Source organism: Heteronotia binoei, chromosome 12 (genome assembly GCF_032191835.1).
Source record: "Heteronotia binoei isolate CCM8104 ecotype False Entrance Well chromosome 12, APGP_CSIRO_Hbin_v1, whole genome shotgun sequence".
Classification (NCBI taxonomy): Eukaryota; Metazoa; Chordata; class Lepidosauria; order Squamata; family Gekkonidae; genus Heteronotia; species Heteronotia binoei.
The window spans coordinates 9,715,287-9,727,289 of NC_083234.1; the positions used below are offsets into that span (position 1 = coordinate 9,715,287).

Here is a 12,003-nt window from a genome sequence, read left to right on the forward strand (position 1 = left end):
GCAACTTTTGAAGAGAGCCAGTTTGGTGTAGTGGTTAAGTGCGCGGACTCGTATCTGGGAGAACCGGGTTTGATTCCCCACTCCTCCACTTGCAGCTGCTGGAATGGCCTTGGGTCAGCCAGAGCTCTCTTATCTGGAAGAACCGGGTCTGATTCCCCACTCCTCTACTTGCAGCTGCTGGAATGGCCTTGGGTCAGCCATAGCACTGGCAGAGGTTGTCCTTGAAAGGGCAGCTGCTGTGAGAGTCCTCTCAGCCCCACCTACCTCACAGGGTGTCTGTTGTGGGGGAGGGAGATAAAGGAGATTGTGAGCCGCTCTGAGACTCTTGAGTGGAGGGCGCAATATAAATCCAATGTCATCGTCTTCTTCTTCTTGAAGCCCCCAACACTCTGTCCACCCACTTGGAGAAGGCATTTCTTTCTTTAAATCACTTCCCCAGGCGAAGCCAGCCAGCGGCTTATAGAATGCATTTATTTGCTACTTTGCATTTAAAGTTGCTTTCTTTCCACCTCTCTCTTCCCCCATCTATTTGCCTGCTTGCCTGCCACTCTGTCTTACAGCTTTCAAACATCTAACATTCATGTCTTGCGGCTCTCAAACAGCTGACATGTATTCTGTGCGGCTCTTGCGTTAAGCATGTTTGGCCAGCCCTCTTCCAGCTCGGAAGTCCTCCACCTTTTTGAGCCTGCGGGCACCTTCAGAATTCTGACATAGTGCGGTGGTCACAGCCACGAAACGACTGCCATGAAATGGCTGTTGCAGGACACAGAGCCGGACAAAAAAATGGCTTCCTTTCAGTCAAACCACGAAGGCCCTTGTGCTGTGGTAGCAACTGCTGCCGAAGCAACTGTTTCTTGAAAATCTGCAAATGGCCAATCAGAAACCTTGCTGGGCAAAAGCCTCTCCTGGCTCCACCCACATTCTGAAGACACTGGGAAAGGTGTTGGCAGACCCCATGGCCCCCACATTGGGGACCCTGCTATAAATCCTCGGATCCAGTGTTGGAGGGCAAGTTGTGCTGCGGCTGCATTCGACTGCCAAGGATCAGAGTGATGGGATGAACAGGAAACTGCTCAGCGCTCTTGTGCAGTTGCAACATGGGACGGAGAACATAAAGGTCAAGGCAGTCCCCTGTGCAAGCACCAGTCGTTTCTGACTCTGGGGTGATGTTGCTTTCACAACGTTTTCACGGCAGACTTTTTACGGGGTGGTTTGCCATTGCCTTCCCCAGTCATCTACACTTTCCCCCCAGCAAGCTGGGGACTCGTTTTACTGACCTTGGAAGGATGGAAGGCTGAGTCAACCTTGGGCTGGCTACCTGAACCACCTTCCGCCGGAATCGAACTCAGGTCGTGAGCAGAGGGCTCCGACTGCAGCACTGCAGCTTTACCACTCTGCACCATGGAGCTCTTAAAGGAAAGGTCCCCTGTGCAAGCACCAGTCGTTTCCGACTCTGGGGTGACATCGCTTTCACAACGTTTTCACAGCAGACTTTTTGCGGGGTGCTTTGCCATTGCCTTCCCCAGTCATCTACACTTTCCCCCCAGCAATCTGGGTACTCATTTTACCTTGAGCCGGCTACCTGAACCCAGCTTCCACCGAGATCGCCATTGCCTTCCCCTGTCATCCACACTTTCCACCTAGCAAGCTGGGTACTCATTTTACCCTCCTCGGAAGGATGGAAGGCTGAGTCGAAAAAAATCTTTTTTTCGGCAGTCGTACACTCTAATTTCTAAATTCATTTGGCAGAACAAGAGGCCTAGAATTAAATTGAAAGTATTATAAGAAGCCAAGCAGAGAGGGGGTTTGGGCCTTCCACACTGGCAGCTATATCACAAAGCCTGCTCATTGGTGTGGTTTAAAGACTGGGTCACACTAGCTAACAAAAAAACATTGGTTGTAAAAGGTGCAGACCTTCTACGAGGATGGGGTTTAGATAAAAATATGGAGCAGAGGTCCATCAGTGGCTATTAGCCACAGTGTGTGTGTATGTATAAAATTTTTTGCCACTGTGTGACATAGAGTGTTGGACTGGATGGGCCGTTGACCTGATCCAACAGGGCTTCTCTTATGTTCTTATGTGACACAGAGTGTTGCGCTGGATGGGCCATTGGCCTGATCCAACATGGCTTCTCTTATGTTCTTATGTGACACAGAGTGTTGGACTGGATGGGCCACTGGCCTGATCCAACATGGCTTCTCTTATGTTCTTATGTGACACAGAGTGTTGGACTGGATGGGCCACTGGCCTGATCCAACAGGGCTTCTCTTATGTTCTTATGTGACACAGAGTGTTGGACTGGATGGGCCATTGGCCTGATCCAACATGGCTTCTCTTATGTTCTTATGTGACACAGAGTGTTGGACTGGATGGGCCACTGGCCTGATCCAACAGGGCTTCTCTTATGTTCTTATGTGACACAGAGTGTTGGACTGGATGGGCCATTGGCCTGATCCAACATGGCTTCTCTTATGTTCTTATGTGACACAGAGTGTTGGACTGGATGGGCCACTGGCCTGATCCAACAGGGCTTCTCTTATGTTCTTATGTGACACAGAGTGTTGCACTGGATGGGCCACTGGCCTGATCCAACAGGGCTTCTCTTATGTTCTTATGTGACACAGAGTGTTGGACTGGATGGGCCATTGGCCTGATCCAACATGGCTTCTCTTATGTTCTTATGTGACACAGAGTGTTGGACTGGATGGGCCACTGGCCTGATCCAACAGGGCTTCTCTTATGTTCTTATGTGACACAGAGTGTTGCACTGGATGGGCCACTGGCCTGATCCAACAGGGCTTCTCTTATGTTCTTATGTGACACAGAGTGTTGCGCTGGATGGGCCATTGGCCTGATCCAACATGGCTTCTCTTATGTTCTTATGTGACACAGAGTGTTGGACTGGATGGGCCACTGGCCTGATCCAACATGGCTTCTCTTATGTTCTTATGTGACACAGAGTGTTGGACTGGATGGGCCATTGGCCTGATCCAACATGGCTTCTCTTATGTTCTTATGTGACACAGAGTGTTGGACTGGATGGGCCACTGGCCTGATCCAACATGGCTTCTCTTATGTTCTTATGTGACACAGAGTGTTGGACTGGATGGGCCATTGGCCTGATCCAACATGGCTTCTCTTATGTTCTTCTGTGACACAGAGTGTTGGACTGGATGGGCCATTGGCCTGATCCAACATGGCTTCTCTTATGTTCTAATGTGACACAGAGTGCTAGACTGGATGGGCCATTGGCCTGATCCAACATGGCTTCTCTTATGTTCTTATGTGACACAGAGTGTTGGACTGGATGGGCCACTGGCCTGATCCAACATGGCTTCTCTTATGTTCTTATGTGACACAGAGTGTTGGACTGGATGGGCCACTGGCCTGATCCAACATGGCTTCTCTTATGTTCTTATGTGACACAGAGTGTTGGACTGGATGGGCCATTGGCCTGATCCAACATGGCTTCTCTTATGTTCTTCTGTGACACAGAGTGTTGGACTGGATGGGCCATTGGCCTGATCCAACATGGCTTCTCTTATGTTCTTATGGCACTTTTACATGTGGTACCAACCCCCTTCGAAAAACAGTTTATTTAACAGACATGAAATTTAGGAAATCGTTATACAAAACTTGGCAATGGATAAAACCACAATTTTTCGATAAAGTGCCGAGGTGGATATCCCTACTTGAAGCGTTAATACACCCCAATTTGTTGAACTGGGACGAAATACCCACTTGCCATACATTATTGGATAGCCAAGCAAATTTGAAGATTGATTCCGGTTTGCAGTGGGATTGGTAGACAAAGGCACAAATCCAGTCAAGATACATGAAGGACAAGATATTGGGGATTTGAAAGAAAAATGAATGATTTAGACCTAATTTGGATTGGCACTGAAGAGAAATTGATTGCAAAAATATATAATCTACTTCTAGAATTAAGAATGCAAGAAGAAATTGTTAAAGAAAGCATGGTTAAATGGATGCAGAATATTGGTCATACTATTGCATTAGCAGATTGGGAGAAGCTATGGAAAATGGACATAAAAATGGCTAGATCCTCTGCTCTCAAAGAAAACATATAAAAGATGATTTATAGGTGGTACATTACTCCTGAGAAGTTCTCCAAGATATATCAGAACACCTCTAATAGAGTTGGAAATGCGAGAAAACAATTGGCTCATTTTATCACATGTGGTGGCAATGCGAAAAGGCAAGAAGTTGTTGGACTCAAATACACACCTGGCTACAAAAAATACTTAAAATAAATATAAACACCTACCAGAATTTTATCTTTTGAGTATATGTCAAAATCCCATTTCTAAGACACAAGCTAGATTTTTGGTCCATGCAACTACAGCAGCAAGAATTATATATGCTAGGTACTGGAAGACACCACAGATACCTAAGAAAGAAGAATTTGTGCAAAAAGTGTTGGAAATAGCTGAAATGGACTTTCTCTCAACCAAATTGTTTGCAACAAAGTTAAATCAATGTAAAAAGGTTTGGCAGCCCATGTATGATTGGTTGAACATGCAGAAATAGTAGTAATAAAGGAGAGGGGTGATGGAAGAGATGTTTTAACGAAACTGATAGATGAACTTAGAAGAAGAACCAGATCAAAGTTCTCTTCCCCCAAAATGTTCATTTATGTGTATTTTTCAATTATTGCTTTTGTTTTGCATTGTTATAACATTTGTGTTGTTGTTGTTATTGTGTTGTTGTTTTTATGTTGTTTATTATGTAAAAAATAAAAATATTATGAGCCCAGGATGGAAGGCTGAATCAACCTAGAGCTGGCTACCTGAACCCAGCTTCCACCGGGATCGAACGCCAGCTGTGAGCAGAGAACTCAGGCTGCAGTACTGCAGCTTTACCACTCTGCGCCACGGGACTCTTAGAACATTGATACTCCCCCCCTCAATTGCTTGCAGATCCCCCTTTGAAAATAAAATAAAATTTAAAAAAAAAAACACAAGCTGTTGTCCAGTTAATCTGGGGGCAGCTTTTTAATTGACCGACAGTGTTTTCCACCATCCTCGATGAAATGTTGCATCCCTGAATTATTATGAGGTGCCGGGCAGCTTTGATGCCTGAAACTTGACAGCACCGCAACATTTTCGGGTTGCCAGCCTCCAGGCGAGGCCTGGGGATCTCCTGGAATCACAACACAGATCAGCTCCCCTGGAGAAAATGGCTGCTTTCGAGGGTGGTCTCTGGGCATTCTACCCTGCCGAGGCCCACCCTCCCCAAACCCCACCCTCCCCAGACTCCACCCCCCAATCTTCTGGAATCTTCCAGTCTGGAGTTGGCAACCCTACCTGCAGAGGCTCTACCCCCATCCATTCTTGACACACGTTCAGAAGCAGTGCCCTAAACCAGATGGTGACGTGAGCAGATTCCAAACCCCTCTTGGACCTGGGAAACTGGAGGGTGGGGGGTGTCTGACCTGGAGGGCAGGGGGTGTCTGACCTCCCAAAGCCCCCCTCGTCCCCATGACTCCTGGTGTGGCCCCCCTTACGGGGTGAAGCACTCCGAGGGGTTGTCGGAATCCGGCAGGACGTTGCAGTTCAGAGGCCACGGAATGCCCAGCAGGCCGAGGGACCGCTGGCAGTGCCGTTCCGCTTCCAGGCAGACGGAGCGGCAGAGCTGGAGGATGCCCCCGTCCGGGGTGCATTTGGGCACAAAGAGGCTGCAGATGAAGGCACGCAGGTATGGGTAGCAAGCCAGGCCCTCCAGCACCTGAAAACAGAGAGAGGAGAGAGAGCAGGGCTGGGTCAGGCTAGGCTTCCCAACCCACCCACCCCGCCCTGGCAGGGGAACCCTAGAATTTGCAGCCTCCTTCCCCGCTCTCCAAAAATCCGAAAGCGGGGGGGGGGGGGGAGAGAACATGCATGTAGGCATCATGTTGTTGTAGAGCTCCTGCAGGTTTAGAAACCTGCAAACAGTTTTTAAAATGTGTGCCCCTGCACAGGAAACAGGAAGGGCTTCATTGGAAAGGGTCAGTAAGTTTCCATGGAGAACGGCTCCTCCCTTTCTTTTGCTTTTGTTTTCACAGCAAAGTTCCGCAGGAAGAAGATCTAGTAAGTATTTGTGTGTGTGAGAGAGGGAGGGGGCAGGGGATTCCCTGGTTTTGAGGCCCTCCCCACCCCCACTTTAGAAAGCGTGAAGGGGAGGGAAATGTCTACTGGGCATTCTATTATTCCCTATGGAGAACGATTCCCATAAGGAATAATAGGGAATTGATCCGTGGGTATTGGTCTGGGGGGTGCTATTTTTTGAGGTAGAGGCGCCAAACTTTTAGTATAGCATCTAGTGCCTCTCCCCAAAATACCCCCAAAGTTTCAAAACGATTGGACCAGGGGGTCCAGTTCTATGAGCCCCCAAAGAAGGTGCCCCTATCCTTCATTATTTCCTATGGAAGGAAGACATTTAAAAAGGTGTGCTGTCCCTTTAAACGTGACAGCCAGAACTCCCTTGGAGTTCAATTATGCTTGAGACACCCTTGTTCCTGGCTCCACCCCCAATGTCTCCTGGCTCCACCCCCAAAGTCCCCAGATATTTCTTAAATTGGACTTGGCAACCCAAAGTCAGGCGCTGGCACGTGCAGGCCTGGGACCTCGGCAGGCTGGGAAGACCTCTCACAAGCCAAAAGGTCGTCGATCTCCATTCACTTTTAAAGAGTTGAAAGGTCTGGGAAGCCTTGCATAACTCCGGCTAACTCTCTTGCCACGTGCCTCTCTCACCACTGTCGCCTTCATTATTTCCCCCTGAGGTCATCGCATTCTTCTGTCCTGGGTGGAATGATGTGATCGCATTTTTCCTGCATCGGCAAAAGGTATTCTGAATTCTATCCAAGATCTGCTTGTTTCCATTGTTCGTCGTTCTCGTTCTCATGGCTGAGCAGCCCTGCCTAGCCCCTGCTCACCGTGCACTAAGCGTGGTCAACCACTCTAGTTGGTACTTGGATGGGGGACCACTGAGGAAGACTGAGGTTGCTATGCAGAGGGAGGCAAGCCACCTCTGAACATCTCTTGCCCTGAAAACCCCATGGAAGAAGAAGAAAAAGACTGCAGATTTATACCCCGCCCTTCTCTCTAAATCAGAGACTCAGAGAGGCTTACAATCTTCTATATCTTCTTTCCCCACAACAGACACCCTGTGAGGTGGGTGGGGCTGAAGAAGAAGAAGAAGATGTTGGATTTATATCCCGCCCTCCACTCCGAAGAGTCTCAGAGCGGCTCACAATCTCCTTTCCCTTCCTCCCCCACAACAGACACTCTGTGAGGTGGGTGAGGCTGAGAGGGCTCTCACAGCAGCTGCCCTTTCAAGGACAACCTCTGCCAGGGCTATGGCTGACCCAAGGCCATGCTAGCAGGTGCAAGTGGAGGAGTGGGGAAACAAACCCGGTTCTTCCAGATAAGAGTCCACACACTTAACCACTACACCAAACTGGCTCTCCAGTTGGGGGGCTGAGAGGGCTCTCACAGCAGCTGCCCTTTCAAGGACATCTCCTGTGAGAGCTATGGCTGACCCAAGGCCATTCCAGCAGCTGCAAGGGGTGCAGTGGGGAATCAAACCTGGATTCTCCCAGAGAAGAGTCTGCCCACTTAACTACTACACCAAACTGGCTCTCAGAGTGCCTCACAGTCCCCTTTATCTTCTCCCCCCACAACAGACACCCTGTGAGGTGGGTGGGGCTGAGAGGGCTCTCACAGCAGCTGCCCTTTCAAGAACAACCTCTGCCAGAGCTCTGGCTGACCCAAGGCCATTCCAGCAGCTGCAAGGGGAGGAGTGGGGAGTCAAACCTGGATTCTCCCAGAGCAGAGTCTGCCCACTTAACTACTACACCAAACTGGCTCTCAGAGTGCCTCACAGTCCCCTTTATCTTCTCCCCCCACAGCTGCCACCCTGTGGGGGAGGAGTGGGGAATCAAACCCGGTTCAGATAAGAGTCTGCGACACCAAATTGGCTCTCAGTTTGATCCTGGGATTGCTTTGCTCTTCTCCGAAGTGGATGGCTTCAGCCGAGCCTGATCTCATCTGAGAGTTTAACCCTTCAGCTGCCATTTTGCTTTGCTAATCGACAGCACAGTCCCTTTCCTAGCTGTTAGCATTTTAAATGATAATGTTTTTTCGACCCCAGGTCCATGGGATTTTCCAGCCAAGAGATGAGCAGAGGCGGGGTTTGCCTTGGCCTTCCTGTTAGCACTCTAAAGGAAACGAGAAATCGTTTCTCCCCCTTCAATTGCTACTAGCAGAGCAGAGGAGCCACTGCAGGGCCGGATCGGGGGGGGGGGGCAGAGGGGGGGGCTACAAATTGGGTATGGAGTCCATTCTATCTATGGGCCCATAAGATAGAAATGGCCCATAAGGTGGCATCATTTTTTTAATTTTAAAAAGGTCAAGGTAGTCCCCTGTGCAAGCACCAGTTGTTTCCGACTCTGGGGTGACGTTGCTTTCACAACGTTTTCACGGCAGACTTTTTACAGGGTGGTTTGCCCTTGCCTCCCCAGTCTTTTACACTTCCCCCCCAGCAAGCTGGGTCCTCATTTGACCAACCTCTGGAGGATGGAAGGCTGAGTCAACCTCGAGCCGGCTACCTGAAAACCCAGCTTCTGCCAGGATTGCCATTGCCTTCCCCAGTTATTACACTTCCCCCCTGGCAAGCTGGGTACTTATTTTACCGACCTCGGAAGGATGAAAGGCTGAGTTAACCTGGAGCCAGCTACCTGAACCCAGCTTCCGCTGGGATCGAACTCAGGTCATGAGCAGAGAGCTCTGACTGCAGCACTGCAGCTTTACCACTCTGCGCCACGGGGCTCTTACCCTTTAATTTTGCCCCCCCCCAAAAAAAGATGTAGATGCAGTCCTGGGAGCCAGTGCTGGATTAAATCCTGTAGAGGCCCCTAGGCAGTCAAAACCTTGGGTGGGGGCGGGGGTGCTCACAAATTATCTCAGATTCTGAGTACCACCACACCACTCTGGAACGCTCTCCCAGAGGCCGTAAGGGCCCTGCGGGATCTGCCTACATTCCGCAGGGCCTGTAAGACCGAATTGTTCCGACAGGCCTTCGATATCTAACTGAGAGAGAGCTGCCACTGGACATCATATAGAGCACCATGTAGGGTACTGGTGGTCACCACCGAATTTTCAGAACCGCCTATATTGTACTGTATTAAGATTAGGGTGACCATAATGTCTGAAGGCCAGCCAGGGACACCTTGGGGGGGGGGGGAAGGTAGGGGTGCGCGCGCGCGAAGTGCGCGCGCCGCCGGAAACAGAAAGTGACGTCACTTCCGGTGACGTCACTTCCGGTGATGTCATGCCACCGCTGGAAACAGGAAGTGACATCACTTCCTGTGACATCATTTCCCCGCGTCACCTGCCGGAAACGGGAAGTGACATCACTTCCTGTGACATCACTTCCCCCAAATGACATCATTTCCCCCAAGTGCCACTGCCGGAAACAGGAAGTGACTTCACAGCACTTCCTGTGACGTCCCCAAAAATCCCCCAAATATCACCGCCGGAAACAATTTTGTTCTCAAATCCTGTATATACTTCATCAGTATATGGGATAAGGCACTTTCTCAACTGTGCTGCATAATGCAGCCTATTTATTTTGTCCTGTTTATTCTGTTGGCTCTATCTGCGCCACCTTCATCACTTTCGGGGTGTGGATCCCCCAGTGGGGTGGTCTCGCGACTCCCTCCGCCGGCTGTTTCTGATAGCCCTGCGCCCCCTCTTTCATTTGATATGTGTCCCGTGCGGATGCCACCCTCCCGCCGGGAGATGCCGCAAAATGAGCCCCCTTGAGGCTTATGGCGGCAGGGCTCGGGGGAAGCGAGCTAGACTGCTGTTCTTTTGAGGGGTTATAGAGTGTTTCGAGCCCGTCCCTGTGGCATCGGTCCCATCGTTGTGGAGCCCAGGGGGCTGGCGCAGCGGCACGCTGAAGCAGCCTGTCGGTCACTTCCAGGTTCCTGTCCTGCATCTCGACCTGTGTTATTAGTGACAGGCTGCTTCGGCGTGCCGCTGCGCCGGCCCCCTGGGCCCCACAACGATGGGACCGATGCCACAGGGACGGGCTCGAAACACTCTATAACACCTCAAAAGAACAGCAGTCTAGCTCGCTTCCCCCGAGCCCTGCCGCCATAAGCCTCAAGGGGGCTCATTTTGCGGCATCTCCCGGCGGGAGGGTGGCATCCGCACGGGACACATATCAAATGAAAGAGGGGGCGCAGGGCTATCAGAAACAGCCGGCGGAGGGAGTCGCGAGACCACCCCACTGGGGGATCCACACCCCGAAAGTGATGAAGGTGGCGCAGATAGAGCCAACAGAGCAGCGGCGGAGTCCAGCGGCGGCGGCGGCGGGGAGTCCTCCGGCGGCGTCCTCGCGGCGAGGGAGGGAGGGAGCTGCCGGCGCTGGCCTCTGGAGGCCTCCAGGGACCAGCGCCGGCTGCTCCGCGGCTTCCCCGCGGCCTCCGCTGGTCCCTGGAGGCCCTCCAGAGTCTCTGGAGGGCTTCCAGTGACCAGCGGAGGCCACGGAGAGGCCTCCACCACTGCCGCCGGGCCCCGCGCGCGGGCGGGAAAGGCGGCCAGGGAGGGAGGGAGCGTCCCTGCGCGTGCGCAGGGGCCCTGCGCAGGCGCAGGGACGCTCCCTCCCTCCCTCGCCGCCTTCCCCGCCGGCGCCCGCGGCCCACCGGCTCCGGGGCTGCCTAAACCGGGACCTTTAATGGTCCCGGTATAGGCAGCCCGGGATCCGGGATTGGGTGGCCAGAACCGGGAATGTCCCGGGAGACCGGGACGGTCTGGCCACCCTAATTAAGATAAGAAGAAGAAGATATTGGATTTATATCCCGCCCTCCACTCCGAAGAGTCTCAGAGCGGCTCACAATCTCCTTTACCTTCCTCCCCCACAACAGACACCCTGTGAGGTAGATGAAGATATTGGATTTATATCCCGCCCTCCACTCCGAAGAGTCTCAGAGCGGCTCACAATCTCCTTTCCCTTCCTCCCCCACAACAGACACCCTGTGAGGTAGATGAAGCTATTGGATTTATATCCCGCCCTCCACTCTGACGAGTCTCAGAGAGGCTCACAATCTCCTTTACCTTCCTCCCCCACAACAGACACCCTGTAAGGTAGATGAAGATATTGGATTTATATCCCGCCCTCCACTCTGAAGAGTCTCAGAGAGGCTCACAATCTCCTTTACCTTCCTCCCCCACAACAGACACCCTGTAAGGTAGATGAAGATATTGGATTTATATCCCGCCCTCCACTCTGAAGAGTCTCAGAGCGGCTCACAATCTCCTTTACCTTCCTCCCCCACAACAGACACCCTGTGAGGTAGATGAAGATATTGGATTTATATCCCGCCCTCCACTCCGAAGAGTCTCAGAGCGGCTCACAATCTCCTTTACCTTCCTCCCCTACAACAGACACCCTGTGAGGTGGGTGGGGCTGAGAGGGCTCTCACAGCAGCTGCCCTTTCAAGGACAGAGTCTCAGAGTGGCTCACAATCTCCTTTCCCTTCCTCTCCCACAACAGGCACCCTGTGAGGTGGGTGGGGCTGGAGAGGGCTCTCATAGCAGCTGCCCTTTCAAGGACAACCTCTGCCAGAGCTATGGCTGACCCAAGGCCATTCCAGCAGCTGCAAGTGGAGGAGTGGGGAATCAAACCCGGTTCTCCCAGATAAGAGTCCTCACACTTAACCACTACACCAAACTGGCTCTCCACAGCGCCATGAAATGGTTTTAAATAATTCAAATATGTAATTATGTTTTATATGTTCTATTGGTTTTAATGGTAGTAATGTGATGTTGTGAGCCGCCCTGAGTCCGCTTGTGGAGAGGGCGGGATAGAAGCTTAATATAATAAATAAATAAATAAATAAATAGCCCCTGCTGCAGCAGCCTTCAGGCACCTTCTCAAAAGCCCCTTTGACCAAGCTGTGGGGGAGAGGCAGAGAGAGGCAAGCTTGGCAACACTGC

At 51.4% G+C, this 12,003-nt stretch overlaps 1 protein-coding gene across 1 annotated transcript in view; it reads right to left on the reverse strand.

Moving 5' to 3' along the window:
- Positions 1-5,503: 5,503 nt before the first annotated feature.
- The window catches only part of MFRP (membrane frizzled-related protein), a 41,514-nt gene continuing 35,014 nt past the window's right edge, over positions 5,504-12,003 (reverse strand). Inside the window, exon 13 of the mRNA XM_060250914.1 lies at positions 5,504-5,749. Coding sequence (XP_060106897.1) covers positions 5,525-5,749 — 225 coding nt within the window. The 3' untranslated portion in view covers positions 5,504-5,524. The remainder of the gene's footprint in view (positions 5,750-12,003) is intronic.